Here is a 25,371-nt window from a genome sequence, read left to right as displayed (position 1 = left end):
AACAGCAAATATTTGCCAGATGTGCCTATGATGATTTGTGGGTTCACCCAGACCAATAAGAGGTTCTGTCATTGCCTGCTCTGTAACCTTGGGTACCTCTGTTTTAATGTAGCTATGATTCAGAGCTTTGACACCAGCAGCATGCCCATAGCACAGTGGTCTCATCCTGACTTCCACCAGCCCAGTTACTCTTTGCAGAGTGACACCAACAATTCTTCTGGTCCTGAGCCTCCCCAAAACTGTCTACCCTGCTGTGTCCTGTCCCTCTTACTGATGTTTACAGAAGTAACACACAGTTTGTGGCCTCCAAAGAGCCAGTACATAAAGCAACTTGTTAGCAGAACTGGGTTTATACACACACTGAGAGAGCTTGTAGTCAAAGTGAGAATAAGTTTATTAACAAAGAACATGGATTTAAGAGCAAAAGATAGCAAAGGGTTATAAACAAAACAAAAATAACACTTAATTCTAGCAAGAAATAGCGCTGCCTTATGTAGTTTCGTGCTCACTCCAAACTGCCAGCATTCTTAGACCTGATTTAACAGGAGGATCTAGCTTTTATAGATACAAAGCACTGGCTTCTTTGTTCTCTCAGGTGATAGATTATTCAGATGTTTCTTTCCTACCCCACTCCCCGTCAATATTACCCCAAAGTTCCTTGTCTCCGTTTCAAGAGCCAGGAAGGCTTCCTGGGTGTACAGACTCTATCTCCTATTGTCATCTCCCCAACTTTAGTTTGGTGGCTTTGTTTACCTTGCGTGTAAATGTTCTTTTCATTGTCCTCTGTGATCAAGCGGATAGACAAGTAAATCCATGTTCCTTTGTCTAGGGCAGGCTGGGATATATGGGCTGCCTGTCAAACACCTTTTAAGGACCTAGTTTCCTCCTATATTTATAACTCATTGTACTCACCCCATACATACATCACACAATGGTTTTGGGACCAATGTGTCACCAGTTTGTATATGATTTTCCACAACATCTTTTAGATATAGATTATGACAATAGTGTGTTGGGGCAGTGAGTGTGTCAGGCCTAATGTAAGTCATGGTATGGTGTGCCCTCTGCCCGTTGGCATTCATGGACTCCTAAGCTCACTGTGCCTCACAGAGGGGTTGTGAGAATTTATTAGGTGTTAATTGTGGTATAAATACTAAATATTGTTATTGTTAAAGGCTTCATTCAGTGACCTGGTCAAACATCTTGTTCTCCTTTTTTTTCAGTGACAGGTTAGCATTGCTTCAGGTACGAACAATCCTCCAGCAGCTGGGCTTGAACGGTACCTGTGATGACAGTATAATTGTAAAGACGGTTTGTGGAGCAGTATCGAGAAGAGCAGCTCAGGTGTGTGGAGCTGGAATGGCTGCGGTTGTAGATAAAATAAGAGAGAACAGAGGATTAGACCGCCTGGAAGTAACAGTTGGTGTAGATGGGACTCTGTATAAACTACATCCACAGTAAGTATTGTTTTTTCCTGTGTTTGTTTGTAATGAGTGCTGCATTGATGTAGGTTTGGCCTTTCTCTGAAGTGTCAGATTCTGGTCTCGGTTAGAGGAAGAATAGTCATTTAAATTAATAGCAAGCAAACCAGAGCTTGAAAAACAATTATGGTTGGAGCTTTATAAGGGGAATAAGAGACTGTAGAAGGAATGATAAAGCACAGTTAGCAATAGTATGACAAATAAAAAGTAATGAAACTCTCATTAAATAAGGTGGAGGTCAGAAGTACAGGTGAGAGCAATAAGACCATTAAATAGGGGAGAAAAGCAAAGAATTATCTCTTCCTGAAAAAGAAATGACAGAAGAATGGTTTCTTTGCATCTATAGAGACTGACATTAATGAAACAGTGGTAGGAAAAAATAAAGGAATACAGATCAGATTACTTCCATGAAAGATGTGGCATAAGCTATCTAATAGCTCAACTATTAACTGCTGCTAAGTTAATAATGGTGTTGCAGTTGTGTCTAGATGCCCCAGTCAGGGTTTGGAACACCATTGTGCTAGGCATTGTCCACACACATGGAATAAAGAGACAGTCCCTGCTCCAAAGTGCCTTTTAAGTAATCATTTGATATTGAGAATATTCTAGGTGACTGGAAAATGGTAAATATAGTTCCAGTATTTAAAAGAAGCTAAACATTGCACACTGCAAGTCTAATGTATATATTAGGAAAAGGTTTAGAGATAATTCAGTATGTAAGTCACTGTGGATTTGTGAAAGATAAATTGTGTTGGAAAATGTCATGATTTTTGCAGGGCTGTGAGGAACCGGTAGATTCAGTACATCTCGACAGTCAAATGTGGGCCTGACAGATTATCATATGAAGTATCTGATACTAATAAATTAGTAAAATACTAGTGATTCTCAACCCATGTTTTGTGGAAACGTAGTTTAGGGTCTGGGTCATATATTTCCCATATCTTGTATGCTTTTGAAAATATATATACATATATGGGTTCCCAAATCCCCTGCTTACATCACCCCACTCCCTGCTGTGACATCAGAGAGGAGAGCTCCTTGGGTTACTGTGACATTCCAGGGTGTAGTCCAGACCAATGAGGGGTTGTCACCCCTGCCCTGCAAACTTGGGTGCCTCATTATGCTTTGTAGCTCCCACCTAAGCTGCCCACAAACAGACTTCCAGCATGCAGGTAATACCCTGAGTGTCTGATGTGTGGCTCGCAGGCTGCAGCTATACACAGCTACACTCTGGCTTCCACCAGCCTTGGTTACCACTTGCAGGGTGACCTGAACATACTCCCAGTCTGGGTTTTCCTCCAAAATGTGTGTTCTGCACTGTCCACCCCTCTCCTTGGCAGTCCAGACACATAGATAGAATATCAGGGTTAGAAGGGACCTCAGGCGGTCATCTAGTCCAACCCCCTGCTCAAAGCAGGACCAAGCCCCAGACAGATTTTTGCCCCAGATCCCTAAATGGCCCCTTCAAGGATTAAACTTAACAATCCTGGGTTTAGCAGGCCAATGCTCAAACCACTGAGCTTTGCCTCTCTAAGGGGATCCATATACAACAGTTTATCTCCCTAAATGGAGTTACCCACACAGTTCACAACAGTGGATTCATTTTGATTAAAGAATAAAATAAGTTTATTTAACTACAAAGAGAGAGATTTTAAGGTAGTACAAGTGTAAGGCATTAAATTCAGAAATGCTTACAAGAAAAATAGAGAACACTCTTCCTCGGACTAAAACTTCACCTTGAAACCAAGTCTAGTTTAAGTCTAATACCACATGTTTCCCCTAACGTTGCTGACAAAACTCTTAGGCCAGGACCTGCTCCCAAAGTCCAGTGGCTGTTTCTTTTGTCGTCTTAGGTGAAAGAGAGAGAGATGGATAGGGAGAGATACCTTGGGGTATTTCTCCCCCTCACCTTTTATAGTTCAGTCCTCCTTTGAAATGCATTTTTCCAAGGGTTACCCCTAGATAAAGTTAATTCCCACTGTGCGGTTGGAGTCATGGAGTATTGTGGTAAGAGGTTTCATGCAGATCCATTTGTTCCTGAACTCCTTTCCTTGCCAAAAAATGGCCACTTGAGAGGTGATTGCTCATCAACTTTGACACCTGGCTAGAGGCGTCAGCTTGTTCTTTCTCTTTGAGAGACTTGTCTGGTAAACACATTTCAGAGTTAATTTCAGCTTCTGTTTATAACTTTACACATTATATTACTCCACACATTTCATCATGATATTAATGACCGGTGAGTTATAAGTTTTCAAAGGCGTATTTTGTACAAAGATTATTACAGTAGTGTTGTGTAGGGTGTGACTACAGGGGTGCATTTGGTACAGTTACCTATAGCAGTGGTGGGAGGCAGAAGCAAGCAGCCCAGATGGTAAAGACAACTCTTCATCAGCTGTGGGGCTTAAGGGAGCTTCCCCATAGACCTCCCAGAGCCAGTGAGTGGTTGGAGAGGTAGCATAAACTCCTGAGTCTGTCTTGCATTAATGATGGTAGGAGGGAAGGGCAGAGGTCATATAGGTTCAGGCAACCATGCTCCCTACAGCTAAGGGGTAGAACTAAATAGTTATCATTTAAACTGCTTTTTCCTTTCATAACTACCATTGTTATATTGTCTCCCCATCATTGGCACTCTCCAGCAGTGTTCTTCATCTCTCTTTATGTGCCTAGTCAGCGTTCAGAATTTTGTTGGACTGTATTCCTCATGGCAGAATCCTGTAGCGATGCTGCTGGATTACACTTACATCCCTATCTGTTTGTTTTGTAGCTTTTCAAGGGTCATGCACCAAACAGTAAAGGATCTCGCACCGAAATGCAATGTGACATTCCTCCTTTCAGAAGATGGCAGTGGAAAAGGGGCAGCTCTCATCACTGCTGTGGGATGTAGACTGCGTGATGCTGAGCAAAACTAAACTCCAGAACACTGGCTTTAATTCTGCCTTTCGAGCACTTTCTTATAAAGCTGCGACTCTGTAGTCTGAACTGGTAGAAGACCAGAATTCACTGCTTTATTGAAAAGTACAACTAATGACATAAAAAATAGGATTCAAAATAGAGTGTGTGCTATTGATAATATCATCCATCTCCGGACCCCCAATCTGCATGTTTCTTTTCCACCTGGTTGGTACATACATTCCCCATCTCTAGGTCATGAAAATCAGTTTATTATTTATTCAGCTGTCAAAATAAGTTATTGTTTGAGATAAAATTACAGCCAAACGATATACATTAATGAGAGTTACTGTTACTTTGTATGAAATGTATTCTCTCCAGCAGATACTACGTCCATGTTAAATGCACCACTGATATGCTGAACGTAAAATCAAGGTGTTTATGCTTATAGAAGCAGAAGTAGTAATTCCCTCCTGCGTTTCTGCCTAATGTTGTTTCACTTAAAATGACTCTGGAAATATTAGTGTGTCACCACTGGGTGCTCATGTAACTCTATAGTGGGATTTAGAATACTACCTATTTGCCTCCTCAGTTCATGTTTTATTACAGTAAAAGTAAATGGCTCTGTCCCAAAAATCTGGTAGCATTGGCATTTCTCATTGCTTTTGTGAATAGTGTTGTGTTACCAAGTACAATATGTATTGTTTAAAGAGGAAAATCTTTACTAGTAAAACCAAGTGATTGATTGGGGTAATCCAAATCTCTGGACATGGGAAATCTGCCATCTTCAGCAGATTTTGCTTTATTCTTCAGAGTCTAAGATTTCTTGTAAAAGTTTTCTATCCTTTTTTTTAACTAAATAAATCAGCACACTGCTGCTGTTTTGCTGAGTCTGTAGCTAAACAGACTGGAACAGCATCATACAGAAGTGTAAAATTCCCCCTCTTATTTTAAAGAGTTTGTTTTTTTTTGTTTCAAAGCAAGTTTTAACATTTAAACACTTTCTCAAAACACAAAATAATACCAGGGTCTCGCTTTGGTTTGGATGTTAAGGACCCAAGTGCGTAAAACAAATAAACCACAAAAACAATGCCAGGCCCAGTTATTCCATGGACTTAAACAACTACGACAGATTATATACATACTGAGTATCCCTTCCTATGCTGAATCGATTCTGTCATTGTAAGTATTTAGCACATCTATTTTTTTTTAAACCGAGAAGCAAGTTAAGCCAGTCTACATTAAATAACTTTTGCATGTCACACTTTTCTCCTGCAAAAAAAGGAGTGTCCTTTGTAGTTATTTCCTCCTTTTCTACCAGAAATGAATTGAGGTCTCTGCATGGTTTTTTTTCCTGCAGAAAATCTGGATATGCAGCTTGCTGTTCCCTCTTCTTGTGTCACCCCCAGGATTTGGATTGCCCTAGTTATTGATAACATTTCAGTATGCATTATGATGCACTGTGATTGAATGTTGTAAGGTAACATGTGAGTCACAAACAATACTTTCAGCTTTAACTGTGTGTGTGTCTACCTGAAAAATTGCATGCCTAACTGGTTTTGCAAAGGTAGAAAGTCTTTTTACTTTGCACACTAGTAATAGTTATACTAGTGTTAAGTGATATTTGTGAAAATATTAAACTTTTTTTGATGTGTGTTAACTGGTGTCCCGTGATTCTTTCTGGAAGAGGCTCTGTTGGATAATGGGTTGGTACTTTGTAAAGCTCTGCTGTTTTATAAAGCTATAAAACCTAATCACAGCAGTGTCAGGGTTTTTTTTATTCCTATGTACTCTATTACTAAGAAGGAGTCCACAGGCATGACAAAGACTTGACCTATTGTACTAAAGCAAACCTGCTTAGAAATACATTTGGTCAGCTGTTCAGTCCAGGGTACGATAGATGCACCTCTGCAAAACTGCACATACTCTTATGGAGTCCACACCCTCCTTGTTTGTTTGTTTTTGTTTTTTTGTGCGCATCATCTGACATTTGTACACCCACGTATGTCAGGTAACTACACACATCCACTAGTTTGCATATGCAGTTACCTGATTTGTATGTTGAAATGTCAGTTTCTGTGCACAAATGTTGTGCTCTCGGAGGTGTGCCAATTGTGCCTCTAGCTGAAACTACTACTCATAATCTCTGCACAGCTGTCAGCCTGCCAAAGCCCAGATATGCATCTGTAATCCAAAATGATAGACAAAATAAAGTGAGAAGCTTGCTATGCTGAACAAGGTTTTTGTTTGCTTGTTAGTGTAACTTACATTTTCTATCATTTTAATTGCACGAATCTTATTTATGATGTCAGCAATCTTTTGGAGATGGCTTGAGCCATAAAATTTGGATCTGACTTTTGAGCACTAGTAAATTTAGGTCTGTTTTGAATCTGAGAATTTGGCTCAGTATAGAGAGACTGAATGGCAGCAAAATTCAAATCTGGATCAAAGTTTAGATTGTGAAACCTCTTCCCACTATATTTGGAGGTGCTTGGATATGTGGATGTTTGGTTGGGCCAATCTTCCTAATTTATAATAAATGAAAAGGGGATGACAATAAGCATGGAGGTGGCTTTGTGTTTATAACAGTGGAACTTTCTCTGTCATGGAGGATAGTTGCCGTGAGATGAGAAGCCCTAGTTCTTTTCGAAGCAGGAGATAGACGTATGCAGGACTTACAGCTTCTTACCCATGAGAAGTGTGTTAAGAATGAAGTGCAGGTCTTGATTGTGTTTTAAAAAATGTCTTAAATTCCATGTTGACCAAGCAGTAATTGAGATGTCTTACAATGCATTATTTAAAGGTTTGTGGCTTGAATAAAACTATGATCCTTGCTTTGTAAGATGTTTATTTAAAAATGATCATATAAACCTTATTTCATGGAAAAAGTGTCATTTACATACCTATGTTATGCTGTCATCTGCTCATACTGAATTGAGGATCCTTTAGTGTTTCTCTTACAATGGTCTCATCGGCATTTTAATGTTTTAAAACAAGCAATTTTTGTTCTTTTTAAATTAGCAGAAGGTAAAAATAAAGATTTTCCTAATTTCTGAAACTATTTTGTGCTTTTTGTTCCTTCTTTTTGTTGGAATGATGAGATTCTTCGGACAATTTTTCCTTAATGAATACAGGGGACTCATTTTTTTTGCTATTTAAAAACAAAAATAACTTTAAATGGTAGTTCATAGAATCATAGACTATTAGGGTTAGAAGGGACCTCAGGAGGTCATCTAGTCCAACCCCCTGCTCTAAGCAGGACCATCCCCAGATTTTTACCCCAGTTCCCTTAAGGGCCCCCTCAGGGATTGAACTCACAACCCTGGGTTTAGTAGGCCAATGCTCAAACCCCTGAGCTATCCCTCTCAGTAACTGGATACTTAACTGCAGTTTAATATTTATTTAATCATTTCTATATCTATATATTATGAAGGATTTTATTTATTATTATGGAGAGCCATCTTGTTACCTCATGAATTGGTCTAAATAATGCAACCTGCCTTACACTCCACCGTCTTATTGCTGTGCCTACTGAACTAAGGGGTCAGTAGTTGAAAGAGTCTCCACTTTCAACTACTGCATCAGTGACATGACAGATCTTACCAGAGATCATATTCTGATTCCTGCATAGAAATGTAGTGATGATTTCTTCAGTTTTAGAAGACATTCTCCAAATATGAACCAGAAACAGGCTAACAAAAGATGTCAGTGATCTGATCTATCAGAAAATAGCTGCAGCCTTCATAGCCATACAGGTCAAGGAAGGATAGTGATGCTAGCTTTGCAACGTGCTATCCCAGCCATTCAAGAAAAAGAACAACTCGATGCCCAGAAGAGTAATCTATATCCCACTCCCTCAATACAACAACCCTTCAGTTCCTTACTAGGGTATTGTAGAGCTGTTTAGTGGGAGGAGAACTCAAGTCACCAAAAGTGCAAACTATCTGGTTATATGTCAAGAAGAGATGGAAGATGAACTATCTTTCTGGAAGGATGGACACAGGTCATGGTGGATTCTCTATCACGGACCATTTTAAAATCAAGATTGGATGTTTTTCTAAAAGATACATTCTAGGAATTATTTTGGATCACAATGGTCCCTTCTGGCCTTGGAATCTGAAATGGTTGGCAGGCGCAGTAAGTGAACCAGGGCTCTCGGTTTAGTTGCTTTTATCAATTCAGGTTAAGGCATCCTTAACATCCGTGTAGAGACACTCTAACATCATTACAGTTAAGTTAGCTGGGTCATATTGTAGCTGAGGAATGGACAACGAACACAATTGCAAAGGGGCTATTGAGTGTTAATGAGGCTTTCCAGTAGTGTTAATCTAACTTAGTTGAAAAAAGCATCTTTTTGCGTCATCTAGGGATAGACCCATAATGTTGCGTAACTCAGGTTTACAGTGACTAGGAACACTTGACAAATTTCTTTAGCAGAGAATCTCCTAAATTGCTTTTATTTCCTGTAGCAGCAAGAATTGTGGTGGTTCTTGTTAAACAAAGCTGTCTTCATTTCAGTTTCTTTCAGAGACTGCTTATCAAGGTGTGCGTGAGAGAGAAAATGAGCTTTCATTTTTTTCATCTGTTGTACTATATTTTGTAGCATCACTATAGGTGGCTTCTTTTTCCAACTCCCATTCATTTTCTTAAAATAATGGTAGTAAACCCTTGCATGTCCCCCAAAACCAGCTAAATAATGTCCAGATTAAACATCTGAATGGTACTGTACTGTTTAAACACCCTGTTCCTTACTGCAGTTACCGATCATGTGCTACAGTCTTCTGGGAATTAGTGCCACCAGAAATAGCCCTGACTGCCACATGTGGATGAGAAATGCTGTCTCTGGAAAAATCGAGCTGTACAGTCAAGGGACAGTTGACTAGTGTCAGGACTAGGAACAGCTTTTGGGAATATTTTTAAATCTTTAAAAACAAAATGGAACCTTTGAAAGATGAAAGAGACACATAATGCCAAACTGCAGTTAAAGTGATAGAACTATGGGATCACACTGGTATAATTTTGAGCAGAATTTTCTACAGGGTGCATAAGTGGGATTATTAGGCAGATATTGAAGAGGTACCCATCCATTCCCTTGCCTAAAACAAAACTGGGAAGGAAAATTGTCCCCGTCTACTCTTTCAATTTTATTTACAAACATGGCTTTATTACTCTTTAGTGGGCTATAATCAGGCCCATAATGAATAAAGTCAATGGAAAGAAATCCCATTGACTCAAATGGGTTTTGGACGAAGCCTTAGTAATTCTGTTTTTGCAGAATGAAGGGATTGGTAAAACTTGGAGGTAACACAAATTAAAGTAGCAAATAAGATTGCTTTTCCCCTTTCTTACTTTTTATTTTCCAAAGTTAACATCCATCCATTCATTGCACACGATATAAGCAAACCGAAACAAACACCTAAAAAATATCATGCATGTAACTGAACGTGTCTATATAAATGTAAACAATATATATCTGTATACCATTCACTCTCAAACTAGTCTTTTGATTAAATGATTGAAACATTTAGTCATTTGTTCAAATGTTTGATATTTCACCAAATTTCTAAAATGGTGATTAGACAAGTTAACTGACAGTCTGAACATTATTCAAGACAGTTGCATATATTGATGTTTATAAACAAGCAATGAAACTACAGATTAATGTAGTGTGTGATTTTAAATGTATAGTGAAGTCTAAGTATTTCACTAGCCTTCTGTTTGTGGGTGTGGATTTTCAACTCTCTTCCTGGAATTACCTTGTTTTCAAACTGCTCTTCAAACACTGCTTGCAAGTGAGCATCTCCGATGTCACCTTTTATCACTGTGAATGTTGGGGACCTGGCAGTACATCAGAAATCTTTTCTTTGCTCCCCACACATTCAGGGACTCCAGCTGGGTATGTGTCCTATCTCCACTGCTTATAGGGGCCTCAGCAAATACGTCTTCATATTTTCAGTTGCACTAAGCCTTGAAGTTTTCTTTCTTTCTCCTCCTTTCTCTCTTCCCATTGCTCCAGTTGAGCAGAGAAGGAAGGGGAGGTGCTAGTCCTCTAATCCCCATCCAGCCCAACACTTCATAGGTACTAAGCTCTTAGAGCAAAGGTGGAATATTTCCAAATGACTGACAAAACGGAAGGTGTTATAGAAAAGAAGGAGCTAAGTCTCACCAGGTGTCCCATCTACAGTCATGGTAAGGCTCTTTAATATTAGAGAACACTGTGCTTATGATGGAGAAGGTGCATCTATTCTAAACCCTTATCAGTCACTCACTGAGTTTGTATGTCTTGAATTTGTTGTGCTTAATTTCTCAGACTTTTAACACGGTATCATTCCCCTATTCGCCCTTGCTTTTATTTTTAATATGGGGACGGAGAAATGGTGTGAATAATTAACATGGGAAAGGAGCTGAGATGTGTGTAGGAGTGGGAGTAAATGAGTTAGGCAGTCCGGGCGCTTGGATGATCAAAGTGGCTGTGATAGTTCAGGGCAACTACACATGCATTTCACCTCAGTGGTCCAGCACAGGCACCCACTCTCAGGCTTCCTGCTACTGCAGCTGTTGGCTTTCTTGGGTGGAGATACACATTTTTCTCTCTTCTGACTGGGATATTTCCAGGCCCCACAGGTCCCTGCCTTCACTGTGTTGTTCCCAGCAAAGACAGAGTGCCTAGATAGACTTGCTTGTTGTCTCTTCAGAGACAGTTAACAAGTGTAATTGCTACAGTCACAAATAGGGTGAACAGACAGCAAGTGTGAAAAATCGGGACAGAGGGTGGGGGGTGTCATACCTTTAGTCCCAGATTTGGACCTTAGCGTCCAAAATATGGGGGTTAGCATGAAAACCTCCAAGCTTAGTTACCAGCTTGGACCTGGTACTTGCTGCCACCACCCAAAAAATTAGAGTGTTTTGGGGCACTCTGGTCCCCCTGAAAAACCTTCCCTGGGGACCCCAAGACCCAAATCCCTTGAGTCTCACAACAAAGGGAAATAATCCTTCCCCCCCTCCAGGTGCTCCTGGAGAGATACACAGAAGCAACCTCCGTGAATCTAAGCAGAAGGAGTCCACCCTCTGTAATTCCAATCCTGGAAGCAAAAGCACTTTCCTCTTCACCCAGAGGGAATGCAAAATCAGACTTCCCCCTGACTTCTTCCTCCCACCAATTCCCTGGTGAGCTGCAGACCCAATTCCCTGAAGTTCCCCACTAACGAAAAACTCCAACAGGTCTTAAAAGAAAGCTTTATATAAAAAGAAAGAAAATACATACAAATGGTCTCTCTGTATTAAGGTGACAAATACAGGGTCAATTGCTTAACAGAATATGAATAAACAGCCTTATTCAAAAAGAATACAATTCAAAGCACTCCAGCACTATATTCATGTAAATACAAAAGAAACAAACTCTTTGGTACTCACAACTTGGAAACAGAAGATTAGAAAGCAGAAATACTTCTCCAAAGCTCAGAGAAAGCAGGCAGACAGAAAACAAAGACTCAGACACAAACTTCCCTCCACCCAGAGTTGAAAAAATCCGGTTTCCTGATTGGTCCTCTGGTCAGGTGCTTCAGGTGAAAGAGACATTAACCCTTAGCTATCTGTTTTTGACAGGGGGTAATAGGAGCCTATAAGAAAAAGACCCAAAAATCGGGACTGTCCCTATAAAATCGGGACATCTGGTCGCCCTAGTTACAAGTTCCCACACAGCACAGTATGCAAGCCTACTTTATTCTTAAGGTAAAAAGATTAGAGAGAGCTTAAAAACAGTAAAAGAACCTACACACATGCTAATAAGCTTACCAGAGATCACCTCAACCCTAACACGGACACTGGCAGCAGCAGACCTTCAACTCCCCACCCAAGGGGAGTCCTTGTGGTTCCAAGTTCATTACAGCTTGGGGTCAGAAGAAGCACATAGTCTAACGGGGCCTCAGTTGGGTAAGTCGTGCCAAGCCTTCCCTAAGGATTGGGGATCTCTGTCGATAGGGGTCCTGTCCATTCAGTGGATCAGGAAAAAGCTCCTTAGCCTATTTAAAACCAGGCTATTTGTCCAAAAATCCTTTGTCTGTTGGTCGCTGGAGAATCAAGTTAAATCTCTCGGGGGGGGGGGGGGCTGGCTTTAAAGGGCTGAAATGTAATTTCTCTGGTCATTTTCCCCCTTCTACTAGAGCAGGTACATACAATGCCACAATACTACATACATAATTGTATTTTTAATTCAATGGACTCCAAAGGTATGAATCCTAATTCAATAAAGTTTTATCTAATAAAGTTCATTCAGGGTATTGTAGGAAATGGTCAGTCTGTCCCAGTGCCATGTTGGGTTAGAAGGATTAAAACAGTTCTCTGCATGGACTATTCATTTTATATTAAACCTAGCTTCTAGCAGTGGTTGTATTTGCATGTATGTGTTAGCTTGAGGCTTGGGCTGGGGACGTAACATTCCTACTAAAATGTTGTTAATCATACAAGCAATTCTCAGCCAATTAATCAGATGAAATACATTTGAAATAACTGCTAGTAAGGAGAGAGAGGATCTAGCTGTACAGATTCTGTTAGAGAGGTTCCTTCCTCTAGTTGTGAAGGACTCAGACAGAACTATTGTGCTCCTGAGAAGTATTAAACTGAAAGGTAACAGCCAATGTCTCTCAAGTTTCACCTGCTTCCTTCAGTGCACAAGTATGGTTACAAGCCTATATGATGTTTGCATGGGAGACAGCATGGCCAATACATAGGGCACTGGACTGGGGGGGTTAGAAGATCTGTGCTCTGTATCCAGCACTGCCACTGAGCCAGCTGTGTGCCCGTGGGTAAAAGCTTCTTGTGCCACTATGTCTTCACCTGTAAATTGGGGATAATTATATTTTCATTTGCAAAATGCATCAAGATCTATAGAGGATCTTGGAGGCTCAGGTACTTTATTCTGTTAACCTGGGTGTTAAAGCAGCAAAGAATCCTGTGGTACTTTATAGACTAACAGACGTTTTGGAGCATGAGCTTTCGTGGGTGCATCTGACGAAGTGGGTATTCACCTACGAAAGCTCATGCTCCAAAACGTCTGTTAGTCTATAAGGTACCACAGGATTCTTTGGTGCTTTTACAGATCCAGACTAACACGGCTACCCCTCTGATACATGGGTGTTAAAGTCCATGTTGGTAACATATGTTTTGCCTGTGTAATAATCTCTATTAAATGTTTAATTTTGGTGATAAATTTATAAGAAATGATGCTGAGATTTTGGTCCTACTGCCTATAAATAAGAATTCCAGCAATAAAGATTCTTTAAGGAATAGCTCCGAAATGTTTATTGATAAACTAAAACTATAAGGCCATATCAGAACAAAAACCCAAACACCCCAGAACTCTGGAAAAGTTCAAAGCCAAACTTTGCAGCCTGGGTCAAGCTCTAATTTATGGTTTATAATTTGTCTTAGTTATAAATATCTCCTATGGCCCAATCCTGCAATCTCATCTGTGTGGATGTACTCCTGATCTGTGTGAGTGAGAGTCCAGCTGAATGGATCTGATTGTGGAACTGGGACCTATAGCTGTAGGTTGGTTATTTTCCATAAAAAAGTTTCTTAAAGAACAGAAAAAGAAAGGACATTTCCATCAGGACTTTTTCATTTAGCCCTTTGGTTAACACAATTTATTTCATTTTTTTTATTGAATTCTTCCCTATTATGATTTTCAGTCCTGGGATGGGCTGATATGAAATTCTTAAGTCGAAGATGGTATTTGGAAAATACATGCCTGTACAGCTTACAGACACCGTATCATGGTGCAAGTAGAGTTGTGTGAATAATTGATTTTTCAGTAACACTAGGAGTTTAAAAATATCAAAAACAAATTCAGTTTGGGTCAAACCAAGACAGAAATTTTTTAGAATTTTTGGTGAATGGAGAAATTCAGAAAAATTGTTTTGGAGCAAAGAAGATGTTTTGTCTGACATGAAATGTTCGTTTTGATTTCAAGCATTTTAACCATTTATTTAATTTGGATAAAGGCAAAGAAGCAAGGGGCTAGATTCACAGAAGAGAGGAGGGAGGTGGCTAGGGCATTTACCTAGGGAACCAGGTTTGAATCCCTACTCTGGAACAGGGACTTGAACCCAGGTTTGCTTTCTCCCAGCTAAATACCAGGCAACTGGTTGCCCACTTTGTATGAAATACTTGACTAGCCAGAGAGAGAGAGTGAGAGAACACAAGAGAATGATTGATTGTAGAGCCTGGTAGCTACTTACATGTTGGTGGGGGAGACCTGGGTTCAAATCCCTTCTCTAGAGCTGGAATTCAAACGGGAGATCTCCCACATCCCAGGTGGGTGCCCTAACTACGGGATATAAGGGTACAATTGCTCCAGCCATCATCTCCATTTTGTGAATGATGCCTAAATCCCTTCTGTTTCATTATTGCTGAAACAACCTACTTAGACATTTCCAACATTTTTTGTTTGTTTCAGCTCAAACAATTTGACAAAAGCTGCATAAATTTGTGATATGTTTTGATTGACTCAAACCTGCATTTTTTGATGGGAAGGCAGAAGAAAGGTTTGGCTGAAAAAGTCCACCCAGCTCTGAAATCGATAAATACCGACTACTCATCCTATTTTCAATGTTGATGGCACCTGGCAGAGCGTGGTACAAAATAATCAATTAAGAATCGATCCCAGGCTTCTAAAATCTACGACACTATCTTTTAGAGACTATATTTTGAACAATATTCCAGAGCATCAAAATAAAAATCCAAGTGTTAAATGCGTGCAGGTTAATGATGTCTTCTGTTTCTCCTTTCAGTGTGTGTCTGTTTGTTTTTCAATTAGCTTTGTTTGGCTGGCTGGTTGCGGATCAGCTGTGAAGTTGATGGGTAAATAAGTTTGTTTGTCTCTCTCCGTTGCTTTTATTCATGGGCACCATTGGAAAGCTAATCTGAAGCCAGAACGAAACCTGCAAATTTGCACAAACACACAAAGGAAATTAAATGATACAATGATCATCCTAACTGCAAAGAGAGAGAGAGAGAGATGGGGCATGTTCCACCCTTGAATGAGCATGGGGATATGAAAGGCTTCCATTGAAGTCAATGAGAGCCCTGTGCACTTGTCTGAGGGAAGAATTTGGCTGTTGGGGGATTGAATGCATAAAAAGACACCTTTCACTGCTCAGATGGACAAAGCAGTATGAGGTAGTGATCAGGTCTCTTTCCATTTTATGCAATGAACTATCAGAGCCTAAAAGAGAGTGCTCCTCCCGACACAGAAGCCACAAAAAACCCTTACAAGTTTGGGCTGTGGCAAGATTGTACTTGTTAGCTAGTTTTTCATTCTGACATTTACAGATGGAATGTTCATGTAGGTCCTTTGTGTTTTTAATATAGTCACTCTTAATAAATGCTAAATGACCGTGAGCTGTACTGAGAAAATTCCAGTTAGAAACAGTACATTAGAGGAGCTACTTTGAATAAAGAAGAGTTGTTATTAATTCATTAGGTATTCATTTTGCAAGCCTGCTTATGTGGATACCTGAATAAGCAATCAGGATGACTACTGCTTCTGTGCCCTTGCCTGCCTTCTTTTTTTTGCTAGTCAGAAGAAACTAATAATTAATTTTAAATGTGGAGAGCTTTGTTATAGAATTAATTGTGATTTGTGCTGTAGGCAGCCCATAGCTAGACACACTAATGTCAGGTGTTACTGCATCAGGTAGGCAAACAAGAGGCAGATAATGCAAATGCCTACTATGGTATGATCCTGCACCACGGGAGTGAATTCAGGTTCTGATCACTTGATCACATAGTAACTTTCTGACCTTTCCCGAGGGCCAAACATTTTAAAGCTGATTTAAAATGGCTGGTAACATGCAGAGCGTGTTCAGAGAACACTGGACTAAATTCTCTGTGGGTCTAAATGGGCACGGCTCCATTGAGTTCAATAGAATTCCTCCCATTCACACCTAGAGAATTTAGCCACTTGTCTATAGGATGGTGGGATTTATTTTATTTATTTATTTTGCTACTAATCTTTGGTTAAGGCAGCAGTAAATAATTGGATTGTACATCGTAGAACTCATAGCAAGCAGAAAGACTGCAAGCTATACTTGCTGAATATACTTTTGTTGATAGATGTCTTCCCTGAAGCTCCCCAGGATGAAGTAGAGGTGGTAAGGTAACCAACAGATAGCAAAAGTTATCACAGCAATGACCATGGTCCTCACAAACTAGAAAAATAAAAGGAATATTTTAATTCATTGTCTTGTGCAATTATCTGAAGTTTCATGTTTAACTGATTTAAAACAATACTGTTCTTCCTCCTGAATTATTAAATCAGTGCATATTTTTATCATATATTAGGGGCCTTATTATGCCCTAGATCAATGAGAAGAACTCCTACACTATTGATGCTGATAGGAGTTCTGAGCACAGAAAGTGTAAGGGCATATAGTGACTATAGATTTTATATTTTTCTTTGCATTAATACATTTTAGCATATTAAGGTAGCCTGCTCCATAGGAATTGTTTACAGTCAAATTGGAAATATTAGGGAAAGGTAGGTAATGACACCATCAGTTGAACTGGTGGTAGTGTATAATGGGAAGAGAAATTTCTTCCTTTCTGCAGCATACATAGATCTGCTTGAAGCATGAATCCATTGGACAATATCTCCTCCACTCAGTGTAGTGTTGAGCAAATCAGTACCTTCTCCTGATTGGAAGCTCTCTCTTATAGAAACTGTCTTACGACACATTATTGCATTTCACTCTCATTAGGAGGTCTGTGAAAAGAGCACCTCACCCCCTCTGTGACACTGTGTATCTCAGGGGACACCCTACACCCCCATGTTCATCTTTATAAAATGAATGTGTGGAATCCAATGCAAAGTTTGTCATGTTGGGTGTCTTCGGAAGGCTCATGATGCACTGAGCATGGTTGTTATAGTGATGTTATAGTAATTGTTACAGTATTGTCATAGTAATGGTATAGGGTATAATTTCATGTATATAGTTATGAGGCTGAGAATGTACCCTCATGGGACAAACCCAGCCCAGCCTCACAGGAACAAAGGACGTTGGCCTAGGAAGCAGCAAAAGGATCTGTTAGACTCTGGAGGCAGTCACCCCCCTTCCTTTGGTCAGTTTGGAACTGCAATGAGGTAATGCTCACCTGACTCTGAAGAGTGGGAGGGGCAAAGCCAAGAGGAAAGAAAGGACATGATAAAAGGGAGAGACATTTGCCATGCTCTTCCTCTCTCTTCCACCTACATCTACGGACACTGCACCAAGGGACTGAAGCATTGATCAAAGGGGAGAGCCTGGCTGAAGAGCAACCAGCCAAACCGTGGTGAGAAGCATCTAAGTTTGTAAGGACACTGAAAGCATTAAGATCAGCTTAGAATGCGTTTTGCTTTTATTTCATTTGACCAAATCTGACTTATGTCTTGCCTTATAATCACTTAAAATCTATCTTTATAGTTAATAAATCTGTTTGTTTAGTCTACCTGAAGCAGTGCGTTTCAGTTTGAAGCATGTCAGAGACTCCCTTTGGGATAACAAGCCTGGTACATATCAATTTCTTTGTTAAATTGACAAACTCATATAAGCGGCTAGTGGGCATAACTGGACACTGCAAGATGGAGGTTCCTAGGGTTGTGTCTGGGACTAGAGATACTGGCTAATGTCATTCAGTTGCAAATCCAAGGAGCAGCTTACATGCCAGAGGCTGTGCGTGAAAGCCCAGGAGTGGGGGTTCTCACAGCAGAGCAGGGTAAGGCTGGCTCCCAGAGTCAAGGATTGGAGTGACCTAGCAGATCACTGGTCCAGATAACACAAGAGGGGAATGTCACACCCTCCTTCTAAAATATTTTGCCACTTTTTCATATATCCTTAATATATCAGAACCGCTGGCAAGATAAAAGATAATTATTAAGTTTCACTTCTAACCTTTTTTTGGCAGTAACTTGATGGTGATTATAGACTCTATTAGTGTGGTCTCCGGGGACTGTACTACTCCAAAGAGTAATTCCTATAATGCTATATGTGACAAACTTCACTATTTAAGGCAGCAGGTAAATCAAGGCAATCACTATGATGTGATACCTGAAAAAGAAAAACAGATACATCTTCACATTTAATGTGTGTCTCAAAGAGCTTTTGTCCAAGTGTCAAATATTTGCCATGGATGTGTCTGCATGGTGTTTATTAATTTCAGTGGGAGCCTTGCACCTGCATCTGAGAACAGAATTTCACCTTAAAGCCTCAATGCAGATGGAAGGAACTTCCAGAATCCGTAAAAATGCATTTCTTTCATGTTCTAGTGATCTTTCCTCGAACTGAGGTCTTGGCTCTTTTTAAGGACAACATTATTTATCTTTTTAACAGTGACTTAGATTTCATGTCATCTTGTTCAGGGTTCACTGCCTTACTGGGGTCATGACAGAGGGATTTACAGCATTTGTGTCTATAAAAAAGTTAGCCACAAATTATGAAAGATATAAAATTAAAATGCTGTAAAATCATAAAGTACCTTCCAGTGCACAAGGACACTGGGCTGAATTCTGAGGTTCTTAATCATGCCAACTCCTGTTGAAGTCAATGGGAATTTTGTTGGTTTAAGTACTTCAAATTTCAATGTATTGAAAGCAAGTGTGGCTGGATTTTTAAGAAAGATAACCAGGAATCTTTCTGTGTAAAGTTTTGATAAGTGAATGACATTCAAACTTAGTTTATTATTTATATTGTTTTTTGATTTACAAACACAAAAATAAATACTTAAACCAACTGTCAAAGCAGGCTACCCAGCTGTCGCTACCACCAAAACCAATAGCATCTGCTTCGACTGTATATGAGAACGCTATCTAATGTTATCCACAAGCTTCATCTCATGTAAGGAAAATATAAATGTTATGCTTGGTATGATTATTTTAAGCAACCACCTTTTATGGGGAGGGAACAACTGATTTACTCAGTTAAAGCAGATATCATTTTCACATAAACTCTGTAAAAGAAGGATTATGCACGAAGCCTTTGGCACACACTTCTGGTATTAACCACAAAAGGCTACGTATGTGTGTCTTCTCGGAATTATGACATTATGTACTTATTTGCTACATCAAAGTAGATTACATGTTTAGCTAATTATATGGTCATCAGATTATAAAAATACTTGGGTTCTTTCTGCCTGAAGCACGGGGTGCAGGGGATTCACTGGAACCAAGATTTATTGTCTATTTAGCACACTTTATATTCAGTTTTCTCTTATCACATTCACACAATATAACCCCCATTTCCATCACCTTGATTGTCTCCCTCTACAACATCAGCTGGTTTACAGCACACATTCTCTGATCAAGGAGATGAACAGCCTTCTCCTAGGTTGCAATGCTGTTTTATTGCTGACTAACAAGGGGTGCTTAAGGTTATAGTTGTTCTCCCCTTTGCCTCATGGAGTCAGAAGGATATTACTTCCTTATTGCGTATAGCTCTTGTAACCAAGGGTACTGAAATTAGAAAAACTTCCAGCAAACTTTCAAGTGATGCTGTATAGATTTCTCATTTCTATTTTATACAATTGAGGAGTTCTTACGTGAGTTGATGCTTCCGTCCAACATCATCTGGCCAGGCAACAATACATTTAGTCATTCCATTATCAATCATGATCTCAGCATAAAAGCACTGCAGGAAGGTGAGTCCAAAAGCCACCAATCATATTATTCCTATAATTACTTTGGTGCTCACAGCAGAAAGTTTGGGCTTAAAGGGATAAATTATAGCCATGTACCTAGGAGAAAAATGTGGTAACATCATTGTTATTGTACCAATAAACTAGTCAAAAATTATAATGAGGGCAAAAATATCCTAAATCATGTGTCAATAAATAACCAAAACTACATATTTCAATTGATACATGGTTTTTTGTTAGGTTTGGTTGAGTAACTTCCACTGGAAGGAAAAATTAAAACATTTTATAACAAGTCACTGCTAGTTTATCCCAAGGGAATGCACTATTGTGTGTGAAACTTCTGATACCTTGTATCAACAGTGTCTTAGTTAGTACAATAATATTCATAGAGAGCTATTCTTTTGTGTAAGAGTACATGCATAATAAGTTTGCAGGGATCCTCCTTCCTTCTAATCTTAATTACTGCTTCCTCGCTGTATGTTATAATTTACTAATTTGGAAAGCTTGAATGAACTAAGATAAACGAAACTTTCTGCAAAGACTAAAATAAACTATTGTCCATGAATGAACACAGTCCACCTTAAATAAGGAAGACAGCTGAATGTGCTGCTGTTGTGGAACTGATGTTAGGCCCAGCTGAATAATTGCAAAGCCAGCTCAGTCCACAAGAATGATTTGCTACATTGGTGCAGCTGTCTCTCACTGAAGCCAGAAAAAAGTACTGAAACTGTGGGTGTGTTTTGGTCTGAATCTTGGTAGCATGAATTGCATTCACATTTTCAGTAGCAGATGTGCATATATATTATTCCTATTAAAGCTTTGAGTTACATACCGCTTTGTTGCATGGAATCTATTTCCCGCTATCCAGGAAGATTAAATTAAAGCAGGGTCTCCACCAAAGCCTCCGATTTTATTCTCCGCCACAGATTGTGGTCTTGCAAGTCATTTGTCATGGATCTGAATTGTTGATATTAGCACTGGAAGCTCCTTGTGTCACCCTCCTCCTCTTTCTGTGACCACTCTAGCACTTGTATTAGCAGTTTAAGTGGTATACTGTTGATCCTTTTCTCCCACACCTGTTCAGAACAATCATGTCATGTATCTAGCTGACTCTAAAATTACTTGGAAGAGCAATGCCTTGTTTTTAACTTCTCTGTGTAAAAATGCAGTTGTATCCTAGAGACTATATAATTAATTATTCATATCTGCCTTATTCTTTATCATGGTTGTTTCAAAGTCTAGTTGGAGTGGAAAACTCCAATTACTTCCTTGTTTTCATAGCAAAGAAAGTCTGGCTATTGAAGAGAATTCTGTCCAGGTCTTCATATAATATAGACATGATAAAGAATCCATGAACGCAAGCACCATAAATATTGCATATCTGTCAGAGCCTTATTTATCGAGAAGTAATGAACAATTCCTGTGATATTTTGCTGCTTTAGTCTACAGTATATTAAGTTATACTTTGCTAGACCCTGGCCAGGAAAGAGTCAATCAGTAAACAATCACCTAAGTGTTTGCTTACAAAAGTTTATGAATCTATCTGTGTTCTATTCCATTTCTCATAATGAAAAGCAATTCTGAAATATAACTGTCAATTATGGCACTGCCTGAGCTATCAATGAAGAATTGAAATTGAACCAAGTGTTGCAACTAAGGAAGGTATTACAGCAATGCAGAGCAGATTAGTGAGATGATGGTTTTAGATAAACACCAACAAGTTTAGACACTCATCCCAAATCTAGAGATTTCTTCTCCCTCCCTCCTTGCTACATCCCTGAGGTCCCCTTCTCTTTCTCTTCTCCCACTCCTTACAGGCTTCAATTCTGCCCCACTCTGTGTGACTTCCTCCCTATGCAGACGAAACAACTGGATCAATTGCACAAACTGTAGTATGAACATTATGTGCTTATGAACTTTTCCAAGGGAGCCTGGAGGGGCTTGATATCTGGAATTTTGAATCTTCAGCTACTGATACGCCTCTGCCTGAAGGCCTCCATGTAGCTTGTCTGCATTAGCGATACTGTGCAGGTTCTACAGGTATTGTTATATACAGTGCAGCTGGAAATATCAGTAGAGCCTTTGGATGGCAAGAAAGAAACAGCTCAATGCTAATCATTGTGACAAAGGCAAAATGACTGGGGTCTGTCCCCATAATAATGACTAGCAGTAAGGTAAGTGACTTTTAGACTGCCGCTTTTAGCTTGCTACTTTAGGATAAACTGTTTTAAATTAGTGTGTTTCCTCTAGGTGAGACAACTGAGCTTGAGCAAACATTAACATCTATAACAATAAATGAAAACAGAATCTTTCAGTTTCCAGGAGACAGTGTCAGGATCTATTTAAGGTCAAGTAAAGGATAGCTAAACATGGTTAGGCAGAGCTGCCAAGTTTTGTTTTTGAACCTTACCATATGACTAAAAAGGTTTTAGCTTCATAGATATTTTTACCAAGAATCCTTAAGGGGTAAAAGTAGATACAGGTGAGAATGGGCTGAGGTGGAATGTATTTTTTAAGTGTTTTTTGACAAGTTCTAAGGATGTACATAAGAGTTATCAAAAATCTTTGATTTAAAGCCAGAAAAGCAACCTATGTCTGAATTCTAAAATCAAAATACTGTTCCCTCTTAAATCATATTTACTTCTATTTGTACTAACTATGGGCTAATTATCAACAGCACCATTCTCTGTTAAAATTTGGTAACTGTTAATCAGGACATGTTTCTATTTTCAGGTGTAATTTTCAGCATACATTGAATGTGCAATGTACTGCAAGGGCATAATGACTTATTTTGCAGGATATTATGCAAGCAAATCTGTTTATCCTGAACTTGATTTTTCTGACACAAGGTTGGCGGGGACTGAGTGTGTCGCAACAGTTACTCTACTTCTGAACAGTACTGCAGCTCCTGGTGATTGATTGATTAAATAATGCCTTTGGAAGGGTTCCAGAGGGAAGCATGTCTGTTACGTGCCTGGATGCTCTGCAAGGATGAGGCCCACACACACAGGTGAGTTAATTGGCTTTAATGAAGGTTAAGTGACACACCCGCAACGGGGACTCCACGCGTAGCTGCCACTGGCTTGGGGAGTCCAACGTCCGAACAGCTCGGTCAGGTGTGAAGTCCAACGCGCAAGCTCCAGCCCATAGCAATTATAGCATCATGCTAATATCATGCAAAGCAGCCTCTACATATGCAATAGGGGACTTTCCAACAGCAATGGCCGCCTCCCCTGGCCTCGGGCCAAGGACTTTCTGCAGTTCCCCAAAACACCGGGGCTTCCCACACAGGGCAGTTCTAACCGGTTAGAAGCAGCAGCTGCTAGCAACTTATGTCCGCTAATAACCTCTCCTTGAGAAAGCGCAGGCCCTAGCTAGACCGTGACAGTATCTTCCGGGGTCCCCTACACGTCTTACCCTTGCAGATAAACGATGTTTCTGGCAGAGACACTTGGCAGGAGACTTATATGTTGCCCTTGTTTGATAGGAGAAAAAATTCTGTCAGAACATTGCAGTTCCATTGAGAAGAATCAGTGAAACCCAGATATTTCCTGAACTGTGGACTCTGAGTCACTGCCTTGAAATGACTTGGGGAAGATTGTCAACTCAGAGAAGGCAGAAGGGGAAAGAATAAAGGTGCTTCTAGTGCCTGGTGGAGATTGGGGAGAAGATTGATCGAAAAAGGATCAAGGAGAAGATCAAATAGGTCTGGAGAAGGCCCAGAGGGAACTGGAGAATTTGGGATGTCAGTTTAGCCTGCTTTCATTCCTTTTCCTTTCTTGCAGACAAGGAAAAATAACTTCCAATGAATTTAGACTACTTCCTAGTAAAGAAAAGTGTTCTCATTTAGCATGTGGACCATAAATGTACCAAAATCTTTCAAGCTGCTCCTGTTGTGAAATAAATTTTGCAAATCTAATGGAGCATTTTGAAAATATTAAATTGCCTCTTATTGAAGACATTCAAAATCACAATGAATATAATCTAAATTTTGTTCTTGAATAATAAATCCTAACAATTTGTGGATGCTAAGTTTAGTATCTGAAGCATATTTCTTTGCCTTTTCTTTGTTGTTGCATCTTGATTCAGAAATAGCATTGTGGATTATGACATTTTCAATAAGAGATCATATAAATTCCACCTCCAAACAAATGACGGATCTTTCTGGGGTGAAAAAAATTATTTCTATTTACATTTAGATTTAGGAACCTTCTATGATATTTAACATTTAAAACAAAGCAAAACTCAGAAATAAAAGTCACTTTCATTCATTACATTAACCCAGGTTTGAGTCAGCTCAGTGACCTAGAGGTGAAAGGGTCTATATCCCATTACCAATCTCCTAACCATCCAATCGCTCAGTAAATAGGCAGATATTAATCCTTTTTGTTAATAAACAACTGAAGTAGCCAGTTGTGAAACTGTTCCATAATCAAAGTCTTGCAATAAAATAATATTCCTTTATCTTTAATTTTTTTTTATTTACCTTTCCATTGCATCTCTTACCTGTCAGCAGCAATTGCAGTCCTGGAATAAATACTCACAAACATTACAGTTATAGGGAAAAAGTTCTGAAACCTGCAGAATTCCTTGCCAAAATACTAGACGTTGTGGCTGGCATAAATAAAATTGAAAAGTGTATTGAAAGCAGCTATAAGTAGATCAGAAAGAGCCAAATTAACAATCAAATAATTGGTAACACTCCTCTTTTTTGTGTGCTACAATAATCCAGATGACAGTCACATTGCCAATAACTGATGTAGTAACTATGAAAGAATAAGTGATAGCCCAAAGGGCTATTTGCCATCCAGGCTGGGTAAACGTTCTTGCAGTCCAATTGCCATCATCCTCAGGAGAGTCAGCCAGCGAAGAATTGTTCAAGTTTAAAAAGGAAGCTCTGCTCATTTCTTTCTTCAGCTAAACGTAGAAAACCTGTTTAGCATTTCATGATTTCTTACAATAGTCATTGGTGTTCTGAATTCCTTATTTAGATAATAATTAGAAGTAATTAACAAAATGTATCAGAATTCAATACACGACATCCTTTTGCCCTGTTTTATAAGTAATAGAATATAGTTCCAAGAGGAAATGTTATATATGAAATACCTGCTACGCAGCCCTTTAATTTATGACATATTTGAAAAGATATTAGAAAAAAAAAAGGAAGTCCAAGATGATTTGAGATTCTTTTGTATTTTTTTTTTTAACAATTCCAGGCCTATGGTTGAGAATCTCTTTACTTTTTTTTTTTACCTCTGAAAATCTAAAGCAAGTGTCAAATCATCAAAAGTTCTAATCCAAATGGAAATCCTTCTGGTTCTGAAAAGTGAATCCT

At 39.3% G+C, this 25,371-nt stretch overlaps 2 protein-coding genes and 1 long non-coding RNA gene across 3 annotated transcripts in view; 2 read left to right on the top strand and 1 right to left on the bottom strand.

Moving 5' to 3' along the window:
- Positions 1-6,030, top strand: part of LOC115654474 (hexokinase-1) — a 68,571-nt gene extending 62,541 nt beyond the window's left edge. The window contains exons 17-18 of the mRNA XM_030568808.1: positions 1,224-1,457; positions 4,246-6,030. Coding sequence (XP_030424668.1) covers positions 1,224-1,457; positions 4,246-4,390 — 379 coding nt within the window. The 3' untranslated portion in view covers positions 4,391-6,030. The remainder of the gene's footprint in view (positions 1-1,223; positions 1,458-4,245) is intronic.
- Positions 6,031-13,427: 7,397 nt separating this feature from the next.
- Positions 13,428-24,941, bottom strand: TACR2 (tachykinin receptor 2). Its single transcript, XM_030568914.1, is given in 6 exon segments — positions 13,428-15,313; positions 16,386-16,579; positions 18,292-18,454; positions 19,941-20,135; positions 24,543-24,743; positions 24,745-24,941. Coding segments are annotated over 6 exon segments (996 nt in total). The 3' UTR covers positions 13,428-15,267.
- On the top strand, positions 21,861-24,002 carry LOC115655531. The gene is made up of 3 exons (XR_004001402.1): positions 21,861-22,210; positions 22,886-23,046; positions 23,524-24,002. It is a non-coding gene; the product is annotated as an uncharacterized LOC115655531 (long non-coding RNA).
- Positions 24,942-25,371: the final 430 nt, after the last annotated feature.

The sequence above is a fragment of the Gopherus evgoodei genome, chromosome 7 (genome assembly GCF_007399415.2).
Source record: "Gopherus evgoodei ecotype Sinaloan lineage chromosome 7, rGopEvg1_v1.p, whole genome shotgun sequence".
Taxonomy (NCBI): Eukaryota; Metazoa; Chordata; order Testudines; family Testudinidae; genus Gopherus; species Gopherus evgoodei.
This window is presented reverse-complemented; position numbering and strand designations above follow the sequence as displayed.